The following is a 19,769-nucleotide window of genomic DNA, read 5'->3' as shown; positions in this document are numbered from 1 at the left end:
TCGCGGTGTGTGTGACTGCTGTCTTGGGGCCCAGGTACCTCTGAGGAAACGTGCCCTACTCCCTAAGCCCACGTGACATCATGCACTTACTCTTCAGGTGGCAAGCCCAGGGTTGACTCTGATGGTCGCTTCCAGTGGGACAGGATGGCCACTTCTCCAGTGTCATCCTCCTGCTCCCAAGGGTGAGGTGTGGGAATGTGAGTTTGGAGTAGGAACCCAGCACTTCCTGTCTCTGCCAGCACCTCGCAGGCCAGGGCTGCAGTCCCTGCAGACCCCAGAGGTTCCTGGGAAGGAGAGCCAGAAATGTCTGCCTCCGCCCCCAAAATGTGTCCGAGGTTGCCAGTGCTATCTCCCCACCCAGACACCAAGGCACAGCTTTTGCAAGAGACCTCTGGTCTGCAGTGGAGGCGGGGAAAGGTCTGTGAGGCCCCACAGGGCATGGGGTGGGGTAGACACGAGCCCTGGAAGGGATCCTGAGAGCTGGGCAGCAGCCTAGCCCTGCCACTGTTCGGTCTAGCATTCACCCACCGCTAGCAGCCCACCAGCTCCTGCCCCTGGGCCCAGGCAGCCAGCTTGCCAGCTTGGCAGGCTTTCAGGCCCTGCATTCAAGCCTTTGCTTCACTCGTGGCTCATCCCTTTCTGTCTGCAAAATCCTCACCCTTCAAAGTTGGCCTCCCCCAGGAAGTCATCCCAGTCAGAACCGGTCAGCCCAGGCTCCTGGCTCCCACGGTCTGCATGCTGGTCAGTCATATGGGTGCCTATGAACCCCCAGCTTCCTCAGCCTGGTATTCACCTGGCACAGGCTGGGCAGACAGACGATCGTCCACTCCACCTGCATTCAGTCTCCTGATGGAGATGTGGTGGTTGGTACAGACGTGGGCCCTGCCCTCAACACCTGAACTCACCATCAAGTGCAAGGTGGCTGCGACAGGACACAGGCGGGGGGGCTGTGGGTCTGAGACGAGGCTGGTGACGGTCCTGTCCTGCGGGCACCAGACACAGGTGGTACACGGATGGGGTGGGTAGAGATTTGTGACATTCAGGCATTCAGGTGTTGCCCCCACAGAGGTGGGGTTGTGGGGCGGGAAGCAGCCCTGGGGAGAGATGAGGGAGTTTGAGATGCCTGTCCATGAACCCAGTCTAGCTAGGGCGATGCCTCTAAAGTCAGGAGCTGGGCAGACAGTGCAGCCACACAGACCTCTGCTGGCCTCCATTGCTGGCAGCCAACGGGGGTTCCATGGGAGGGGCCCGGGCACTGCTGAATTCAGGGCCATGGCCAGGCAGAGCTGCCCAGAAGTGGTTGGCCTTTTTACTTGTCCCAGAGAAGTGTTTGCATTCATGACCACATGGGTGCAACTTCCCTGCCACCCTCCCCAGCTGTGCCTCCGTCCTGCACCAGAATGGCTCAGGGAAGGGCCCTAACCTCTGAAGCTCCCTCCCATCCCGACTTCTGCCAGCCTGGTGATGCCCACAGCCTTGGGCCTTTCAGTGGCCCTTATTCCAGGCCCCCTCCGCCAGCCCCACCCTTGCAGATGGGGCCCCCGCATAACTGAGGCAGGACGCCACCTCCCCTCCTCAGCAGCTGCCCTCTCCCTGCCCAGGCCCTTCCACCAACTCTCAGGTCCTCAAAAGCCCAGCTCATCTTTTTGGGGACCTGTCTGCCCCCCTTTCTGTTCCATCCCCAGCCCTGCCCGTCCTGCCCACCCCATGGGCCTGGGGTTGGGTCTGACCCCTCTGTTTCCTGGGCCCAGGGTTCCTCTTCCTCCTGGTCCCCCTAGGCCCTCCTCACCCCCTTTCTCTGCTGCCCCTGCGCTGCTCTGTGCTGTCACCCCACGCCTCCCGAGGCAGGAGCTCCCACGACTCCAGCCCTGACTCCACCTTCTGGACTTTCTCCTTGGTGACTAGCAGCCTCCAGCCCATCGTCACACCTTGACAGGGGCTGCAGGCAGGGTCTCAGTCCTGGAGCTGTCCCCCCCCCCACCACCATACCGCCTCCCTCAGCCTCCGACACCTGCCTTTACCTCCATATTCTCTCAGAGCCCGCGCGGAGCCATTCTGCTCCCAACATCTCTCCAGTCTGTTTCTATGGGGGCCCCTTCACCCAGGCCTCTCTGGTCCAGACCGAGTCTACTCACAGGCAGGCCTCAAGCATCCGGCTCCGCCGTCGCTGCAGGCTTTGATTGCGCCCGGCGCTCGGGAGGCGCTGACCGCACAGCCGGACATAGAAGGGCCTCACGGGGGGAGCAGAAGCCGGCTTGCAGCCTTGACCTGGAGGTTCCGAGGCGCCGCTGGCCAGGGGGCTTTCGTGCGTCGCGCCTGGTCCCCACCCGCTTCCCGCCCCGGGCCTGGCCTCGCCGGGAGCGCGCAGGGGCCGCTTCTCTGGTGGGTGTCTGGGGAAGGGAGGGAAAGGCAAGGCGACCGGTGATTCCTCCGGAGGGCCCCTTCCAAGTTCGCCCCCAAGTTTGCGCGCGGCCGCGTGGGGGCGGGGGCCGCGCGGAGGGGCGGTGGCGCGGCCGGAGGGTGGGGTCTGGCGCGCGGGGCGGGCGCTGCCGCCTGGCCGGCCGCGGCTGGCCCTGGATCAGGGAGCCGATGTGGAATTTCCTGCCCGGCCCGGCGCCCCTCCTGCCGCCCCCCGCCCGGCCGCGCACTCCGCTTCCGGCCGCTCTCGCTGCGGCCGCACCCGCGCCCGCGCCCGCCCCGCGCCTGCCCCGCGCCGTATGGAGGGCGCAGGGCCCCGGGGGGCCGGGCCGGCGCGGCGCCGGGGAGCCGGGGGGCCGCCGCCGCCGCTGCCGCCGCTGCTGCTGCTGCTCTGGCTGCTACCCGGCCCCGCGGCGCCCCAGGAGCTGAGCCCGCGCGGCCGCAACGTGTGCCGCGCGCCCGGGTAGGAGCCGGCCGGGCTGGGGGAGGGGGCCGGAGGGACACCCGGGGCCGGGGGGAGGGGGCGCCCAGGACCTCCCTGAGCCAAACGCGCGGGCCCCTCGGGCCGCCCTCGCTGACCCCGGCTCCGCTCCAGGCCGAGCCCGGGCGCCGGGCCACGACGGTGCGTCCGAGGATACCCTGGGCGAGAAGCGGCCGAGGGTAGAGCGGAGGGCAGCGGACGCCCAGAGGGCTGACACACGGGGTTCGAGATTTCAGACCCAGGAAAAGGGACCCTTGGGCCGGATTGTGAAGGCCGTAAGAAGACGGGAAGCTCATTCCAAGCCCATGGCATGGCATGTGCAAGGGCCCAGACACACGAGTGTGGCTCGAGCCGTGATGGAGGGAGGGTGAGCGTCCAGGAGAGATGGAGCGAGGCTCCTGAGAAGAGGGAGCCGCGGAGGTCTTGAGGCAGGCGAGTCGGAAGGACAGATTTGTGTCCTAGAAAGAGCGGGCGCGGGTGGGAAGAGGGTGGTTATGGAGGTGGGCGTCGAGGAGCCTGAGCTCAGAGTGGCCCAGAAGCGGGAATAGAGAGACAATGACGTGCGCCGGCATCGGGAGATGCGGGACTCCCGGGTGGGGATACGGGGTGCAGAGGGGCGGCGCAGAGGTGGGCGCCACGAGGAGCCGGGCTGGGGAAGCCAGTGTGGGACAGGAGGGGACAGGCTCTGCCGGAGGGCGCCGGGCTCAGGACCTTGCGCGGAGGTCGAAGAGCGCAAGCCAGGACCCAGGAGTGGGCGCAGGAGTCGGAGGACCCGGTCGGTCTGTCAGAGGCCACTGCGAGGTCAAGGGCATCTCCGCGCGGGGGCGAGGAGCCGGCGTGAGGGGGTGCCTTGGCGCGGGCCGGGGGCGCCAGGCAGGCGGGAAGCTGGAGAAGCATCACGGGCTCCTGGCGGGTGCGGTGGGGGCGCCCTGGGCCGCAGGGCCCAGGGAGGCCGCGTCCGGGGGCAGGCGGTCGCGGCAGACAAGGGGCTGTGAGGGGCCGCGCGGGGTTTCCGAGCTCGGATCCCGAGGCGCGCAGACCCCTCCCCGCTGCGAGCCCCGCCTCTGGGGCGGGGGCCGGCCTGGCCCGCCATCTGCTTCACATCGACGCCGCCGCCGCCGCCTCCCGGGCCTCCCGGGCCTCCCCGGCCCCAGGAATGCAGCGGCTGTGGCGGGCGGGGCCGCCTGGGGAGTGGGAGGGCGCGATCGTCGCCGGCCCTGTCCCTCCGCCTCGGCTCTCCTTCCCTGTGGGGGTCCGTGCCGGGGGTGGGGGGTGGGGGGATCCGATGGCAGGCCAGAGCTGTCCGGAGCCTCCTCCACTCCCCCTCTCCCCGAGATGTTCCATCAGGCGGCCTGTTCCAGTAGCCAAGAGCCTGGGTTGGGTTTCAGATCCTGGTGCCACCTCTCCCCATCTGAGTGGCCCCGGGCACAACGCTTAACCTTTCTGGGCCAGTCCATACTCCTGTCCAGTGGGGGTGGTGGTGGTAGAGGAGGGATGACTGTGATCCTGTGTGGAGCTGGTTAATGGGAAAGACGGCACTCCCCCATCCCCCCCAGGGTCTGGACCATCTCTTCATTACCTTCCCAAGGCTGGGCCTTGCCAGGTTCCCATTAGCGTTCCCTCCCTCCGGAGGCAGGAGGACTAGGGCAGGGAGCAGCTCTCAGTCAGTAAAATCCCATACACTTAATGTGTGCAGGCCTGTTGTTGGTGCAGGGATACAGCTGTCCTGTGTGGAGGAGATTTACAGCAAATCATCTGACATCTGGCAAGGGCTGGGGAGGAGGTGTTCAGTTGGGGAGACCCAGTGGGAAGTGATGAGTGAGAGAGGCCTGTGGGAGAGGAGGCAGAGCAGGGTGGCATCTGGGGCAGGGCCCTGAGTGCAGAGGGCCTGTTGGAAGCACAGGAAGGAGCCCTGGGGGCTGGGACAGGGATGGTGGAGGAGAGGCCACAGGGCGATGGGAACCCCCGTGGGCTTTGCACAGAAGAGGAGCAGGATGTGACCTGGGTTGGCTGTCAGGTAGCAGATGAACTGGGGCAGGAGGGCAGAAGGTGGGAGAGAACCAGGGAGGGTGAGGGTGGCTCTCACAAGGCTGGGCGGGGGACAAGTGGCCTGTCCCATCCTAGATCCAGTTTGGAAGGTAGAGCTGGCGTGTTACTCAGTTGATCCACTCTGGGAGAGAGCAGAGTCCCCTTCCAGCCTCCCAGCCTGGAAGGACAGTCTTTACCCTGAGATGGAGAAGACTCGGGGTGGGAGGGGCTAGTGGGGAGGAGGGCCCCCCTCGAGGCCTCCGAGGCATTGTCAGTGTCTGGATGGGACCTAGGGAGCTTCCCCAGGGAGCTAGAGTGGACAGAGCAGGGGAGGGAGGCGGGGGGTGGGGCAGAAACCAGGGGAGGGGTGCCCAGGGGGGAAGGAGGAGAGTGGGGCAGGCATGGAGTCCCAGGGGACGTGGAGGCAGAGGAGCTTCCTGTCTGGACTGGGGAGAGAATGGGACAGACACTGGCACAGTGAGCAGGCAGTGCTCTTGGGGAGCTTTGCCGAGGTGGCTTGGGCAGGTTCAAGATGAAGGTTTAAATCACCGCAGCTTCATTTGCAGTAACAGTGATCTATGGGGGGGCAGCCTGCAGCACAGCCTGCTTGCTGAGGGGCCTGGATTGACACCCCAGGGTCCTTCCCTAGTGTAGGAGCTACCCCTGCACTGGGCCATCTTTCTTGTCATCTCACTTTCATAAGATCTGAGAAAATGGGCCTGCCAACCTAGCCCAGCCTTTTCTGCCAGCCCGTCCCAGAAGGAAAAGTCCCACAGACTCATCCTCCACGTGGGCTCTGTCCTGCCGGGGAGCAGGGTTGTTAGCTCTGTTGGGTGGGGCCTGGGCACCAGCCATGCTGGGAGGACCAGGTGAACTCAGGGACTTCCTAGAGCCTGCTCAGCATGGGCTGGAGCTCACAGCACAGCCTCGGCTGAGCTCATAGTTTGTGCTGGACACATCTTGACTCTCTTAATCCTCCTGCCAAACCTATGGGCCCCATTCTACAGATTTAGCAGCTGGAGCTCAGAGAGGTAAAGTTCTGTGCCCAAGGTCACACAGCAAGTGGCAGACCCAGTCATCCAATCCAGCTTAGTGTGGCCCTAAAACCAGGCTCCCAACCTGATTACAGAGCCATGCAGCCAGGTCGTCCAGGATGGAAGGTGGTCAGTGTTCCTGGGCCATCCCAGCAGGCCATCTGGTGAGGCTGCCTGCAGGAGGGACCTCTACAGAGGCTCTCCATCTGGAGACCTGGGTTCATACTGGCAGAAGAGGCAGGAGGGTGATGGGCCCTCGGACCTGGGTCTCCCTACAGATGGCCATCTCGGAGCTGGGTGGGTGGGGACAATGGGGGCCAGAAAATCCAGGCCTGCTTAGAGTTCCTGTCTCTGGTTTCCAGTTTTATTTGTGGAAAATAAGGTGGCCCATTCCTTGAAGTTTGGGGTTTTATGGATCCTGTTCCCCAGGTCCCATATCTTTGGCCCAAAGGAGAATCCAGCCCTTTCTGGGAGAGGGGGCTCCCTTGGAGTCCAGGGGCCCCATCCAGGGTGCGGTGATCATTTCGAGCTGGGAACGGTTGGAGGGCATCTTCTGAGGGGTGTGATATGGGGCAGCTGCAGCCTTTCCCTTCTCAGGCCATCCCACCCCCACCCCAGGGTGCTCAGGCCCCTCCCACCTCCTCCCATCACCATATCCCGGTTCTAGATTCACATCCTTCCCAAGAGGCCCTCTCCTTTTCTCTGAAGTGTGAATGGTGGCTATGTGCCTTTAGCATTTGGCTGAAGTTCTAGGTCTGATGGGACCCTGCAGAACTGCAGCCTGAGTGTCTGTTCCTTCTCAGCCTCCTTTGCCCCACAGTGTGGGCACACCCCACCTCAGCCCTCATGGCCCTCACCAGCGGCCATGGCTTCACTTGGGCAGGGCCTCCAAACCTTTGTGCCTACACACCCCATAAGCCCAGGCCTTGGGAGGCTGCACCACCCTGATATGGGACACATAAATTTTTTACCTCCTACTGTACCTTGTAAAGCCAAATAAAATTAAACAAGATTTTATGAAAGTTCACGGAGAGGACATTCTAACGTTGCCTTCCTCCAGCCCAAGTCTCGCCCTGGTGCTCTGCAGCCCTCAGTTTTACTTTCCTTACTCAGATGGAGGACTCCCTGGGTGTACCTTGCCCCTCTCCAAGTGGACACCTCGCTGTGTCCACCACACTCAGAGACAACCCATCTGCCTTGGTGCTCCAGTTGGGCATCCAGATGTGCCCACCCGGCCCAGCCAGTCCTGGCACTGCCCAGGTCACGTCATATCTGGATCCCTGACACCCATCTGGCCAGAACCCCACCCCCAGGGATGCCCTAGACCTCCATGTCTGAGCAGGTCCTGGAGGCCCAGGGACCTTTGCCCCACCCCCACCTCACTGCTGCCCCTCCTGGGACATGTGGGGTCTCTTCTCTGGCCTAGTGGATGGGGGAAGAGGGCACAGATCAGGAGGAGTGGCGAGACCCCTTGTAGAGGGAACTGGGAAGTTCTTGGAGATGGTCTGCCATCTGCCGCCTCCCAGTGTCCGCTCTAGAGGGCTGGAATTTGTGTCTTATTCGCTTCGAGTCTCCCAAACCTACAGCAGTGCCGGGCACACATGAGGGCCTTTATAACCACCTCCCTAGGGCAGGGTGGAGGTTACTGGGGGACCCAGCGAGGACTAGGAGTGGGTCCCGAGCTCAGGCGCCCTCTCTCTGCCTGCAGCTCCCAGGAGCTCACTTGCTGCGCCGGCTGGAGGCAGCAGGGGGACGAGTGTGGGATCGGTGAGTAGGGCACCCTGGGACTTGGGCAGGGGGCGGGGTCACGGAGAGGAGGGATAGTGTGGGGGCTGAACTCGGGACAACTTGGGCGCGTCTCGTCCGCAGCTGTGTGCGAAGGCAACTCCACGTGCTCGGAGAACGAGGTGTGCGTGCGGCCGGGCGAGTGCCGCTGCCGCCATGGCTACTTCGGTGCCAACTGCGACACCAGTGAGCGCGGATTGTGGCGGGCGGGGCAGGGGGGCAGGATCCCAGAGATGGGCGGGGCCTGAGTCGGGAGTGGGTCCCCGGGGGCGGGGGGCTGGACGCGGGCAGGTTCGGGCTGGGTCTGGGCCCCGTCGCGAGCACCTGGGCTTCCCACCCTCTCCGCTCGCTCTGCAGAGTGCCCGCGCCAGTTCTGGGGTCCCGACTGCAAGGAGCTGTGTGTCTGCCACCCACACGGGCAGTGCGAGGACGTGACGGGCCAGTGTACATGTCATGCGCGGCGCTGGGGCGCACGCTGCGAGCATGCGTGCCAATGCCAGCACGGCGCGTGCCACCCGCGGAGCGGCGCGTGTCGCTGCGAGCCTGGCTGGTGGGGCCCACAGTGCGCCAGCGCGTGCTACTGTAGCGCCACGTCGCGCTGCGACCCACAGACGGGCGCGTGCCTCTGCCACGCAGGCTGGTGGGGCCGCAGCTGCAACAACCAGTGTGCCTGCAACACGTCGCCGTGCGAGCAACAGAGCGGCCGCTGCCAGTGCCGCGAGCGCACGTTCGGCGCGCGCTGCGAGCGCTATTGCCAGTGCTTCCGCGGCCGCTGCCATCCGGTGGACGGCACGTGCGCGTGCGAGCCCGGTTACCGGGGCAAGTACTGCCGCGAGCCTTGCCCTGCCGGCTTCTACGGCCTGGGCTGCCGCCGCCGGTAAGCGCGGGCCCCGGCCGGGGAGGGAGAGGAGGGGCAGGCGCCGAGGGAGCCGGGGTGAGGCGGCCGGGACCCCGCCTAGCCTCCTGCCCCTTCCCCAGATGCGGCCAGTGCAAGGGCCAGCAGCCATGCACGGTGGCCGAGGGCCGTTGCCTGACGTGCGAGCCCGGCTGGAACGGCACCAAGTGCGACCAGCCGTGCGCCACCGGTTTCTACGGCGAGGGCTGCGGCCATCGCTGCCCGCCGTGTCGCGACGGGCACGCCTGCAACCACGTCACCGGCAAGTGCACGCGCTGCAACGCGGGCTGGATCGGTGACCGGTGAGCAACCCGTGTCCGCCTCAGACACACAGCCCCCAGCCGGCCTCCCCCGATTGCCCTCCACGGAGGGCTCTGTGGGCTTAAGGGTCGTTTGCCTGTTTCCGCTGACGCCTCCTCCCCGCGTTCCGAGGTGTGAGACCAAGTGCAGCAATGGCACCTACGGCGAGGACTGCGCGTTCGTGTGCGCCGACTGCGGCAGCGGCCACTGCGACTTCCAGTCGGGACGTTGCCTGTGCAGCCCGGGCGTCCACGGGCCCCAGTGAGTGCCCGGGGACCCAAGGGGTTTGAGGGGTCTGTATCCGGCACTGGGCTCCAGCCAGACCCCAGGTGCTGCTGCGTTGGCCGACCAGGCGGGACCCAGGCTTGGCCCCTCAGCCTTGGCCCCCATAACTTCAGCTAGGGAGAGACAACAGGCTCTTTGGGGCAGCTTCCTGCCCTGGGTGGAGCCAGCTCTCGAGCGGGATCTAGCAACCAGGTCAGCCTGTGGCCAGTGGGTTCCTTGAGGGCTGCAGGGCTGAGGTGACCCGGAGATGATGTGGAATGAGCAGGGACCTCCACGTACAGCCAAGGGTCTCGTCTGGCAGCCCCTTTTCCCCCCACAGAAGAGTCAGCCCCAGCAATGGGCACTGCGGCCAGTGTCCACGGCCCGTCCCCTAGACTCCGTCCCACTGGAGTGCACACATTTGTTTCCAAAACATTGATCGCTCAGGGTGTGCTGGAGGTGGGGGTGGGCTGCAGTCCCTAGAGAATGGAGAACCCGGGGCCGGGCCGGGGCTGGCTGGCCGCGGGGGCGAGGGCGGGAGGCGTAACCGAGGGCCGCTTGGCTCTCCCAGACCCCACGCCCCTCCCTGACCTCGCGCCCCCGCAGCTGTAACCTGACTTGCCCGCCCGGGCTCCACGGCGTGGACTGCGCCCAGGCCTGCAGCTGCCACGAGGACTCGTGCGACCCGGTCACCGGTGCCTGCCGCCTGGGTGAGTGGGTGAGGGCGACCCGGCGGGGGCGCGGGGGCTGCCGGCACCTCGCTGACCCTGTGACCCCCACAGAGACCAACCAGCGAAAGGGTGTGATGGGTGCGGGCGCGCTGCTCGCCCTGCTCCTCGGCCTGCTGCTCTCGCTGCTCGGCTGCTGCTGCGCCTGCCGCGGCAAGGACCCCGCGCGCGGGTGAGGCTTCCAGCTCCCTCCCTTCCCCGGTTCCGGCCGTGCGGGGACTGCAGCGCGGCGCGCCGTTCCCGGCCCCACCCTGGGGGGCCCCACCCTTCGTTAGCTCAGGCCCCGCCCTCCTTGAGGTTCTGCTCCCTTGGGCCTCTCCCGGCCTTAGGCCCCGCCCCTCCGCTCAGGCCTCTCCCTCCCTGTGGGTGGGCTCCCACGGGCTCGCCCCGCCCCTCTGGAACAGGCACGGCCCCGCCCCTTCGCTCAGCCCCCGCCCCCGCAGGGAGCTCTCGCTTGGGAGGAAGAAGGCGCCGCAGCGCCTATGCGGGCGCTTCAGCCGCATCAGCATGAAGTTGCCCCGGATCCCTCTCCGCAGGCAGAAGCTGCCCAAGGTCGTAGGTAAGGATGACGTAGGTAAGGAGTCTCCGGGGAACACCCCCCGACGCAGGAGGCTGCTGGGAAATGGGTGTGACGGGGTCGGTGTAGGAACTGCGGGGCCTTGAGTGTCGATGTGGGGGCGTGGGGAGGTGCGACCAGGGGGAGGAAAGAAGGATTGCGGATGCAGGGGAGCCCTGGAGGAAGGCAGGGGTCCTACGTGTGCGGGCAGGTGTGGGCCCTGTCTCGGTGACTGTGAGTAACTGCATGTGTGGTGTGGTGGGGCAGTGTGGACTGGACATCCGCGGCCGGTAGGCCCCCGCAGTCTGCGGGAGTGAGTACACTGTCGGTCCTGATGCGAGCTGCAGGTGGACGCGGGCACCTGTGAGTGGGAATGCCCTGCCACAGGAAGACCCGCCCCCGGCCCGGATCCCCAGCTGTGCCCTGGGTCTTTCCTGGAAAGTGGGCAGGCTGGTCCCTCGGCCCCCACCCTACCTCAGGACGGGGCTGGGTGCGGGGCGATGCTGCTTCTCTCTTTCTGCCTGCACTGACTCACACCGGGGTGGAGTCTCTCTGCGTCTTTCCCACTTGTTTCCAAAGATGAGGGGGATGGGGAGATGAAGTCTCCTGGGAGGTAAAGATGCAGACAGCTGAGAAAACCCCTGGGCCCACTCAGCAGAGTGGGATTTATGGGCACAGATGTGGGGGCTGGAACCCACATCCCATTTGTGAGAGGGGGACGGGCTGGCCAGCCTCTGGGATTCCCCCGTTGTGGGGTCTATGTCTGTGGAGGCCGTGCCTAGGGGTGCAGCCTGCTGAGACGGCTGAGGCAAAGGGTGGCTTCACCACTGCACATTTGCATTCAAAAACTGCTGCAAGACAGGGTCTGAAGCGTGGCTTGGAGGCCCTGATGGGCTCTCCCAGCCAGGTGCTCTCTTTTCCCAACTTTCGGCCCGACCTCACTCAGCTCCCTGGCCGTACACTAGCCTGTTGAATTGCCTGTCCCACCCACTATCTTGGGGTAGGGCTGGCTTGGGTCCCTCCATCATTTGTGGCAGGAGGGCTGGCGAGGGCACTGGCTGGGGCAGGCGGGGCCCCTGGCAGCTATGCCTCCCTCCTTCCCCAGTGGCCCATCACGACCTGGATAACACGCTCAACTGCAGCTTCCTGGAGCCACCCTCGGGGCTGGAGCAGCCCTCGCCATCATGGTCTTCCCGGGCCTCCTTCTCCTCCTTTGACACCACGGATGAAGGCCCCGTATACTGTGTACCCCACGAGGGTGAGTGCCCCTCTGCTTGGGGTGAGGACCCCTCTTGCTCTGACCCAGTGAAAGGTTCCAGCTGAAATTTCTGTGCTCTAAGAGACAGGCAGCATGGGGAGGAAGGGCTAGTGATGCTGTTAACTGGGGGGTGGATACACAGTTGAGGTTGCAGAGTGGGCTTCTTTGCTGCCCAGCACCAGACTGGGGTAGGGTCTGGGGAGGTAGCCACAGCCCAGGTTCACTTCTGGGGAGACCAGGCAGAGAAAATTCCGGGCCTGGGGAGGAGGTGGCAGAGGAGACAGGAAATGGGGTTTGCAGGATATGGGGACACACTTTCACCTGAAGCCTTGGCTCACAAACATCAAGAAGCAGCCTGAATAGCTGGGCTTCTGGCCTCTCTCTTCCCCAGACCACCCCCGTGAATGACTTTGGGCAGGTGACTAACCTCTGAGCCTTAGAAGGCCTTTCTCTTAAAGAAGGACTATGAATCGAGGGTCAAATGTGGTGATGGTGGCCCCCCAGGCTGGGGATGTGGTGGGGGAGGGGTGCGAGTCCAGGCCGAGTTGGGGCTGCAACCCAGGAATTAGCCCCACTACCCCAGCCCTCCACCTCCGGGGCTCTGAGCTAAGTTTGTGGTCAGTGCAGTGAATGTGCCAGGCATGTCTGGATGCCACGGCGACTGAGCGCCAGCTGGGGCGGGAAGAGGAGGGGAGGCGGGGCGCCAGCGAGGGTTTGCTCTTGGAGGCTGGGGGGCCAAGCTCTTTCCGGAGGAGGTGACCGCCCCGCTCGTCCCTTGTCAGAGGCGGCAACCGAGAGCCGGGACGCGGAGGTCCCCATCGCCCCAGCCACTGCCCCTAACGAGGCGCTGGCTTCGTCCCCTGCACCGGTGACTACGCCCGCGGAGGAGGCCACGCCCCTCCGCGCGTCCTCCGACAGCGAGCGGTCAGCGTCGAGCGGGGACGGGCCTGGCGGGGCGCTGTATGCGCGTGTGGCCCGGCGTGAGGCCCGGCCGGCCCGGGTCCGGGGCGAGGCCCGAGGCCTGTCGCTTTCGCCATCGCCCGAGCGCAGGAAGCCACCGCCGCCCGACCCCGCCACCAAGCCCAAGGTGTCCTGGATCCACGGCAAGCACGGTGCCGCCGCCGCGCGTGCGCCGTCGCCGCCACCCGCGGGCCCCGAGGCCGCTCCCAGCCCCAGCAAGAGGAAACGGACGCCCAGCGACACATCGGCGCGGCCGGACGAGCCCTGCAACCCTAGGGCCCGCGACCCGACGCCGCGACCCCCGGGGCTGGCAGAGGAGGGGCCGGCCCTCGCCGCACCCTCGCCGCCCCGGGCTCGAGCGCGGGGCCGTGGCCCTGGCCTCTCAGAGCCCACGGACGCTGGCGGTCCCCCGCGCAGCGCACCTGAGGCCGCCTCCATGCTGGCCGCCGAGCTGCGCGACAAGACTCGCAGCCTGGGCCGCGCCGAGGGGGCCGTGGGCACGCAGGGCCCCCGAGAGAAGCCGGCGCCGCCGCAGAAGGCCAAGCGCTCGGTGCCTCCCGCCTCGCCGGTCCGCGCGCCCCCCGCGCCCGAGGCCCCAGGGCCCGAGAAGGCGGCAGCGGGCGCGCCCGGATCCGACACCCCCCGAAAGAAGACCCCCATCCAGAAGCCGCCTCGTAAGAAGAGCCGGGAGGTGGCGGGCGAGCCGGGCCGAGCGGGCGCGCCCACCCTGTAGTAGGTCGGCCCCGCCGTGCCTGCAGCTCCTCGGCTTAGCAGCGCTGCTTGTCACCCCGCGTCCCGTGCGCGCCCGGCGTCTCCCGCGGGGGCCCCAGCCCAGAGCAGCCTGGCGGGAGGCTGCGTCTCACTGGCTCAGGCCCAACGGCCCTCCTGGATGGGGTCCCGCGCTCGGGCAGGAAGCCCCATCCCAGTGGCTAAGGCCTGACAGACGCTTTGCTGGCCCCTCCCTTCCCATGGCCTGCCTGTGGAGGGCTCCCACCAGCCCGGGTCTCAAAGGCCAAGGGCAGGAGGGCTCTGCCTAAAGAACACCTCTTACTGGCCAAGAGTGCCTTGGCTGGGTCACCTTCTCACTGGCTGAGGCCAGAAGCACTTCCACCCTGGCAGTCTCTCTCTGGCCAGGGCCTGGCGCCTCTGGCTGGAGGTTCCCTTCTGTGACCCTAGCCAGAGGCTACTTCCACTGGCCGAGCCCCAGGGCATCTGGTTGACCGGAGCCTGGGGAGGAGGGCTGGTCTCTGCTCCTCAGGAGGCTTGGCTGTCTCCCCACCCACCCCAGCCCCACCCACGCTCTCCCAGCCCCAGCCTCCCCAGCCCTGGCCCCTCTGCTGTCGAGCTGGTTTTGATGGCCTCCCACCACCCCACATGCCTGGGAATCCGAGGGGCAACTCCAGTGGCCTGTGGAGATGTATTTATAGGCCCCCGGCAGGGCTGCTCCCACCCCATCCGGGTGCCCCAGGATGGGCTCCTCCCGGCAGGGGCTTGGCCAAAGCTTTCTTAATAAAGTGCCTTTTTTCTCCCCGTGCTCTGACTGCTTCCTATCTGCGGGCCTCTTGACGAGGATGTCCCCCCCAAAGAAACTGTGCCAGGATCCCTCGACCCAAGTGGAGCCTGGGAGCCCAGGTGTGGGTCTCCCAGGACTATGTTGGAAGTGGGTCATGTCCATCTGCCCATCCTTCACCTATTTATCAAGTTTATTGGGCACCCACCTCGGCCCACCCCATCCTGGACTGGCAACCTGGGATGAAGGGTGTGTAGGAGCAGATAGAGTGGCACCCTTGGCTACGAGGAAGGAGCCAGCGCATGGGGCTGCTTCTGCCCTGCACCTTCCCCACTGCCCACTGCTGTTATACTTGGGGCCTCGAGCTGTTTGGTGTGGCTGGGGCGGGTCAGAGGCTGGGGCCAGGGTGTAGCGGGCCACGGGCACAGCCTCCAGCCGGGCCGCATCTGGCACAAACAAGACAGTCTGGCACCACACAGAGCCCCGCTGTCCATCTCAATGGGCTCCCTGTCCTCAGCCGGAAACTCTCCCGGCCCGAGAGGTGGGGGGAGGGGGAGAGCCCGCCTGGCCCAGAGCCCTGGCTGGCCCTGCTGGCAGTGCCCCCCCTCCCCTGCTCCCCCGCCCAACCTCGGCCTGCTCCCACTCTGGCCTGGCCTTCTTTCTGTGGCCATTTGTCCTAATGTCTTCACTGCTTCTGGCCCTCAGATGGCCTCGCAAGTGACCTTCCTGAGCTCCAAAGCCTCACTTTTCTACCGTGTCCGCTGTCCCTCATCCATCTGGGCTCCTCCCATCTCGCTGCCTCTGCCTAGCAGGCCTCTTCCTCACCTTTTGCTGCCAGCTCTTTCGATCAGGAGATTCTGCCAAGATTCTCCATTTATCTCCCCATCCCCGCCCCATAGGCCCCAGCACAACCAGAGTCTGGCCAGTGCTGGCAGCTCAGGGATCTCACCTGGCAAGTCTCTTGCCCTCTGGCCAGATGCCACGTGGAGGTAAACGTCAGTGACATGTACAGGGGCTGAGCCACCTGAGTGGAGATGGCCTCATGGCACAGGCGGGACATCTGGCGTGGCTCCCGTGGCCGTAGTCCCTGCATCTGGCCTGGTCAGGCAGCACGTGGAAGGCAGGCTCCCTGTCCCCGGGGCACGCACCTTCCCTCGAGCCAGCTGGGCACCCTCCCAGCCGTGGCCCTGCGCCTGGCCAGCCTCATCCCTTCTGGCACCAGGCCATGCTGGCTGCCGGGGCTCAGAACACAGGCTTAACGTCAGCCAGGAGGGGCAGCTGCCCAGCTGGGCTCAGCAAGGGCAGGGCAGTGGCTGAGGAAGGTGGTGGAGGGCAGTGAGGTGGTTCGGGCCACAGTCTTGCCATGTACCCCCCACCCATCATGTGCCACCCTGCCGCTCCCCAACCCCTGAACCCCTGCTCCAGCTCGCCTGCTCCCTGGCCTGGATCAGCACCGTGTGGGGCGACCAGAGCTGTCGCATCGGCCAGGCCTTTCCTGAGGCCCCTCCGCCGCCTGCTCTGGGAGCCTCCAGGCATCCAAGACCCTGAGCTTCAGGAGCCCCTCTGTGTGGGTGCCTCACAGAGCAGGAGCACCTCCCGCACTTCTGGCAGCCAGCCCTGCCACCCTGGGGGCCAGATGCTGTGGCCTGGAGACCAGGCAGGACCTGGCCCAAGAAACCCCCCAGGATGATCCGGTAGCCGCCTGGAGAGGGAGCTGCTGGGACCCCCTCCCCACCCCCATAGGCCTGCAGCAGTGCTAGCTCTCAGGGCAGGCGCCACAAAAGGGAACCGCGGCTGCTGGAACCTCCGTTGCCATGGGGACGAGGACCACAGGACCCACATCTGGTAGCGATTGAGGAGGAAAAATTATGAGTCGTGGAAAACGCAAATATTTTTTGTAGCACAGAGCACAAAGGAGCGGGAGGAATGTGGGACTGGAGAAGGCCTGAGCCCTGCCGGCTTTCAGGCGGGGACAGAGAACATATCACACAGAGGCAGAGCTACACCTACACACACACACACACACACACGCATGCACACAGATGCACCGTCAGACACACACACTGAAACATACCCACACCTACAACCAGACCCAAAGAAAAACAGAGATACTCACCACCAGTACACTCACCCCCCTGGACGGAAATGGACAGTCCCGCCAACACAAACACACAGAAACGCTGAGACAGAAGCCCTGCCACACTGCACACACGGACCAGAAGAACCAGTGAAACACCAGGAGAGATGCACACACTGAAGCAAACATGCGTGTACAGGGAAGCACACTCACCCTGCGAGACACACACAGACAGAGAAGACTCAGCAGGGACGTCCCTGGCAGTCCAGTGGTTAAGACTCCGAGCTCCCACTGCAGGGGGCACGGGTTTGATCCCTGGTTGGGGAACTAAGATCCCACAGGCTGCACCGCAAAAAAAAAAAAAAAAAAAAAAACAACTCAGCAGCATACACGATACCACCAAGCTCGGGGCACCGAGACGGACATAACCCTGCAACGCAAAACACACTCCCTAACTTACAGAAGCGTCGGGAGAGACACAGACCCTGCAACACACACACGCGGACACACACACACAGCCAGACCCATAGCAGCACCGAGAGCACTCACTCAGTCCACCACACACGCAGGAGAACCGAGACAGGACGACGATGCTGAATTTATCTGAGCCCCATGCCCGAGATTGCACCCTGCTGCAAGCCCAGAACAGGCCAACCCTGAAAGGCCGTGCTGCCCTCTCACGTGCCAGACCCCCTTATTCTTCCTCGCGACTTCCTTGATCCCGCCTCTAGAAAACCCCAGCCACTGCCTCTCCTTGTGATGTTCCTTGTTAGTGAACCTTCCTCCTGTTGCTGTAGCCGGAATAAAATCATCCCCTGATCATCTCCCCTCACGGTTCTGCCACCCCGACCCTTGTCTTCAGGTCCTGGGCACCTGCTCCAGGTAGCGCCCTCCTGACGTGCCCTGGCCCGCAGCAGCCCCAAGGTCCTGTGCTCTAGGCTCTTGTCTGTTGGGAGCACGGTAAGAAGTTGAGTTTGATCCTTTTTGAGGGTTTGTGGATTTCTGGTACTGGATTCTTTTGGGTTCATAGTCTGACCATTTGGTCTTGTGTCTGTTAGTCTTTTCTGTTCGCCTATTTGTCTGTTTTGAGCTTAAATCAATTAAGAGTTAGTACCCGCTGGGAAGATGGTTTGAGGTGGTGATAGATGAAAGAGCCATGTGGACACGAAGGGTTCCTTAAGGCCACCGGAGAGGCTGTGACAGGAACAGGGGCGCCTGTGACACACCCAGCAGTTGGTACCTTTGGGGATGCTCACCCAGACGCTTGGTGGTGCCCCGCACAAGAGGGCAGTGGTGAAGGGGGTGGGGTTAGGAGAGCAAAGGTCTGGGAGCAGAGAGTGAGAGTCCAAAGACAGGTGAGGGTGTCTGCAGAGGTTGGGGCCCCAACAAGGAGGAGGGCAAGTGGGAGCATGAGAGGGAGTCTGGGTGGAGGAGATATCGGATGGGGTCCAGACCACTCGTGCACCTAGGCAGGTAAATGGGATTTTCACTAAACCATAACAGACTTCATATTTTCTTAACCAGTTTTTCAGAGTTTTTCCTTCCCACCTTGATTTACTTTTTAAAAATTTATTTATTTATTTTATTTTTGGCTGCTTTGGGTCTTCATTGCTCTGCATGGGCTTTTCTCTGGTTGCGGCGAGTGGGGGCTGCTCTTCGTTGGGGTGCATGGGCTTCTCACTGCGGTGGCTTCTCTTGTTGCGGAGCACGGGCTCTAGGCACGCAGGCTTCAGTGGTTGCAGCCCACGGGCTTAGTTGCTCTGCGGCATGTGAGAACTTCCCTGACCAGGGCTTGAACCCATGTCCCCTGCATTGGCAGGCAGATTCTTAACCGCTGTGACACCAGGGAAGCCCTTGATTTACTTTTTTTAAAAAATAGTCTTTATTTTTTAGAGAAGTTTTAGGTTCACAGCAAAATTAAGAAAAAAGTACAGAGTTCCCATATACCCCCTGCCTCCCAGTCCCCCCACTATCAACATCCCCCCCAAGTGGGACATTTGTTACAATCGATGGACCTACACTGACACCTCAGCATCATCCACAGCCCATGGTTCACATCAGGGGTCACTCCTGGTGATGTACATCCTATGGGTTTGGAAAAATGTACAATGACACGTGTCCACCATTAGAATATCATACAGAGTAGTTTCACTGCCCTAAAAACCCTCTGTTCTCCACCTGTTCATCCCTCCCTCTCCCCCAGGCCCTGGGAACCACTGATCAGTTTATTATCTCCATAGTTTTGCCTTTTCCAGAATGTCATAGAGTTAGAATCACACAGCATGCAGCCATTTCAGACTGGCTTCCTTCACTTAGATGTACATTAAGTTTCCTCCATGTGGGCTTCCCTGGTGGCGCAGTGTTTAAGAATCTGCCTGCCAATGCAGGGTACATGGGTTCCAGCTCTGGTCCGGGAAGATCCCACGTGCCGCAGAGCAACTAAGCCCATGCGCCACAACTACTGAGCCTACGCTCTAGAGCCCACGAGCCACAACTACTGAAGCCCGCGCACCTAGAGCCCGTGCGCTGCAACAAGAGAAGCCACTGCAATGAGAAGCCCGTGCCCCCCAACGAAGAGCAGCCCCAGCTCTCTGCAACTAGAGAAAGCCCACGTGCAGCAACGAAGACCCAGCGCAGCCGTAAATAAATAAGTTTATTAAAAAAAATAGTTTCCTCCACGTGCGCTTACGGCTTGACGGCCATTTTTTTCTGCGTCGAATGCTTTTCCGTGCTCTGGATGTACAGTTTATTCATCATTCACCTCCTGCAGGAGGTCTCCGCTGCTTCCAGTTTCTTTTTCCTAACGGTCTGACATGCATTTCCAGAGGCAGTGTGTTGGTGGGAGGGGCCGGGCAGGGGGCTTTCAGAGTAGCTGTGCTACTTTCCGAGCGGTGGAGCTCCCAAGGACTGCCGTCCACTCGGGGAAGGGCTCCCGCGAGGCGGAGCGGGACGGTGGCGCCATCTAGCGGTAGGCCTCGCAGCACCTGCCGTCTCCAGTCCCCGGGGCAGCCCAGGGATGCGGGTCCCAGGCCCAGATAGTCCGGTAAAGCAGACAGGGCCAGGGGAGGAGCCAGAGGCCGGTGATAGCCTCGCGTGACGTGGGTGTTATGTCACCCTAGACATCGCGGTGACCTGATCCACGGGCACAGGCCCGGACCTCAGCTGGGACCACAGCCCAGCGCTCCCTGCTCTGTGCCCAAGCATCCACTGGCTCTGCCCTCCACGTTCCGCAGGCACAGGGACAGTCAAGTGCGGAATTATTGGACACTTAAAAAAAAAAGTTAAGGGACTTCCCTAGTGGCGCAGTGGTTAAGACTCCGGGTTCCCAATGCAGGGGGCCCAGGTTCGATCCTTGGTGGGGGAACTGGATCCCCCATGCATGCCAGCCAGCTAAGAGTTCACATGCCACAACTAAGGAGGCCGAGGGTCGCAACTAAGGAGTCCGACTGCTGCAACGAACACCCGGTGCAACCAA

General features: G+C 63.6%; 1 protein-coding gene across 2 annotated transcripts; it reads left to right on the top strand.

The window, feature by feature from the left end:
* The first annotated feature begins 2,702 nt into the window (after nucleotides 1–2,702).
* On the top strand, nucleotides 2,703–14,237 carry SCARF2 (scavenger receptor class F member 2). 2 transcript variants are annotated; one of them, XM_067699940.1, is made up of 11 exons: nucleotides 2,703–2,881; nucleotides 7,670–7,728; nucleotides 7,831–7,932; nucleotides 8,104–8,623; nucleotides 8,725–8,943; nucleotides 9,074–9,202; nucleotides 9,812–9,915; nucleotides 9,988–10,105; nucleotides 10,377–10,492; nucleotides 11,595–11,747; nucleotides 12,530–14,237. In XM_067699940.1, exons 1-11 carry the CDS (start codon nucleotides 2,718–2,720, stop codon nucleotides 13,438–13,440), a joined length of 2,595 nt encoding a protein of 864 aa, XP_067556041.1. In that variant the 5' UTR covers nucleotides 2,703–2,717; the 3' UTR covers nucleotides 13,441–14,237. The 2 variants fall into 2 exon arrangements, with proteins under 2 accessions (XP_067556041.1, XP_067556040.1); XM_067699939.1 differs by having other exon boundaries at nucleotides 10,377–10,507.
* The last annotated feature ends 5,532 nt before the right edge of the window (nucleotides 14,238–19,769 follow it).

The sequence above is a fragment of the Pseudorca crassidens genome, chromosome 12 (assembly GCF_039906515.1).
Source record: "Pseudorca crassidens isolate mPseCra1 chromosome 12, mPseCra1.hap1, whole genome shotgun sequence".
In the NCBI taxonomy this organism is placed as follows: Eukaryota; Metazoa; Chordata; class Mammalia; order Artiodactyla; family Delphinidae; genus Pseudorca; species Pseudorca crassidens.
This window is presented reverse-complemented; position numbering and strand designations above follow the sequence as displayed.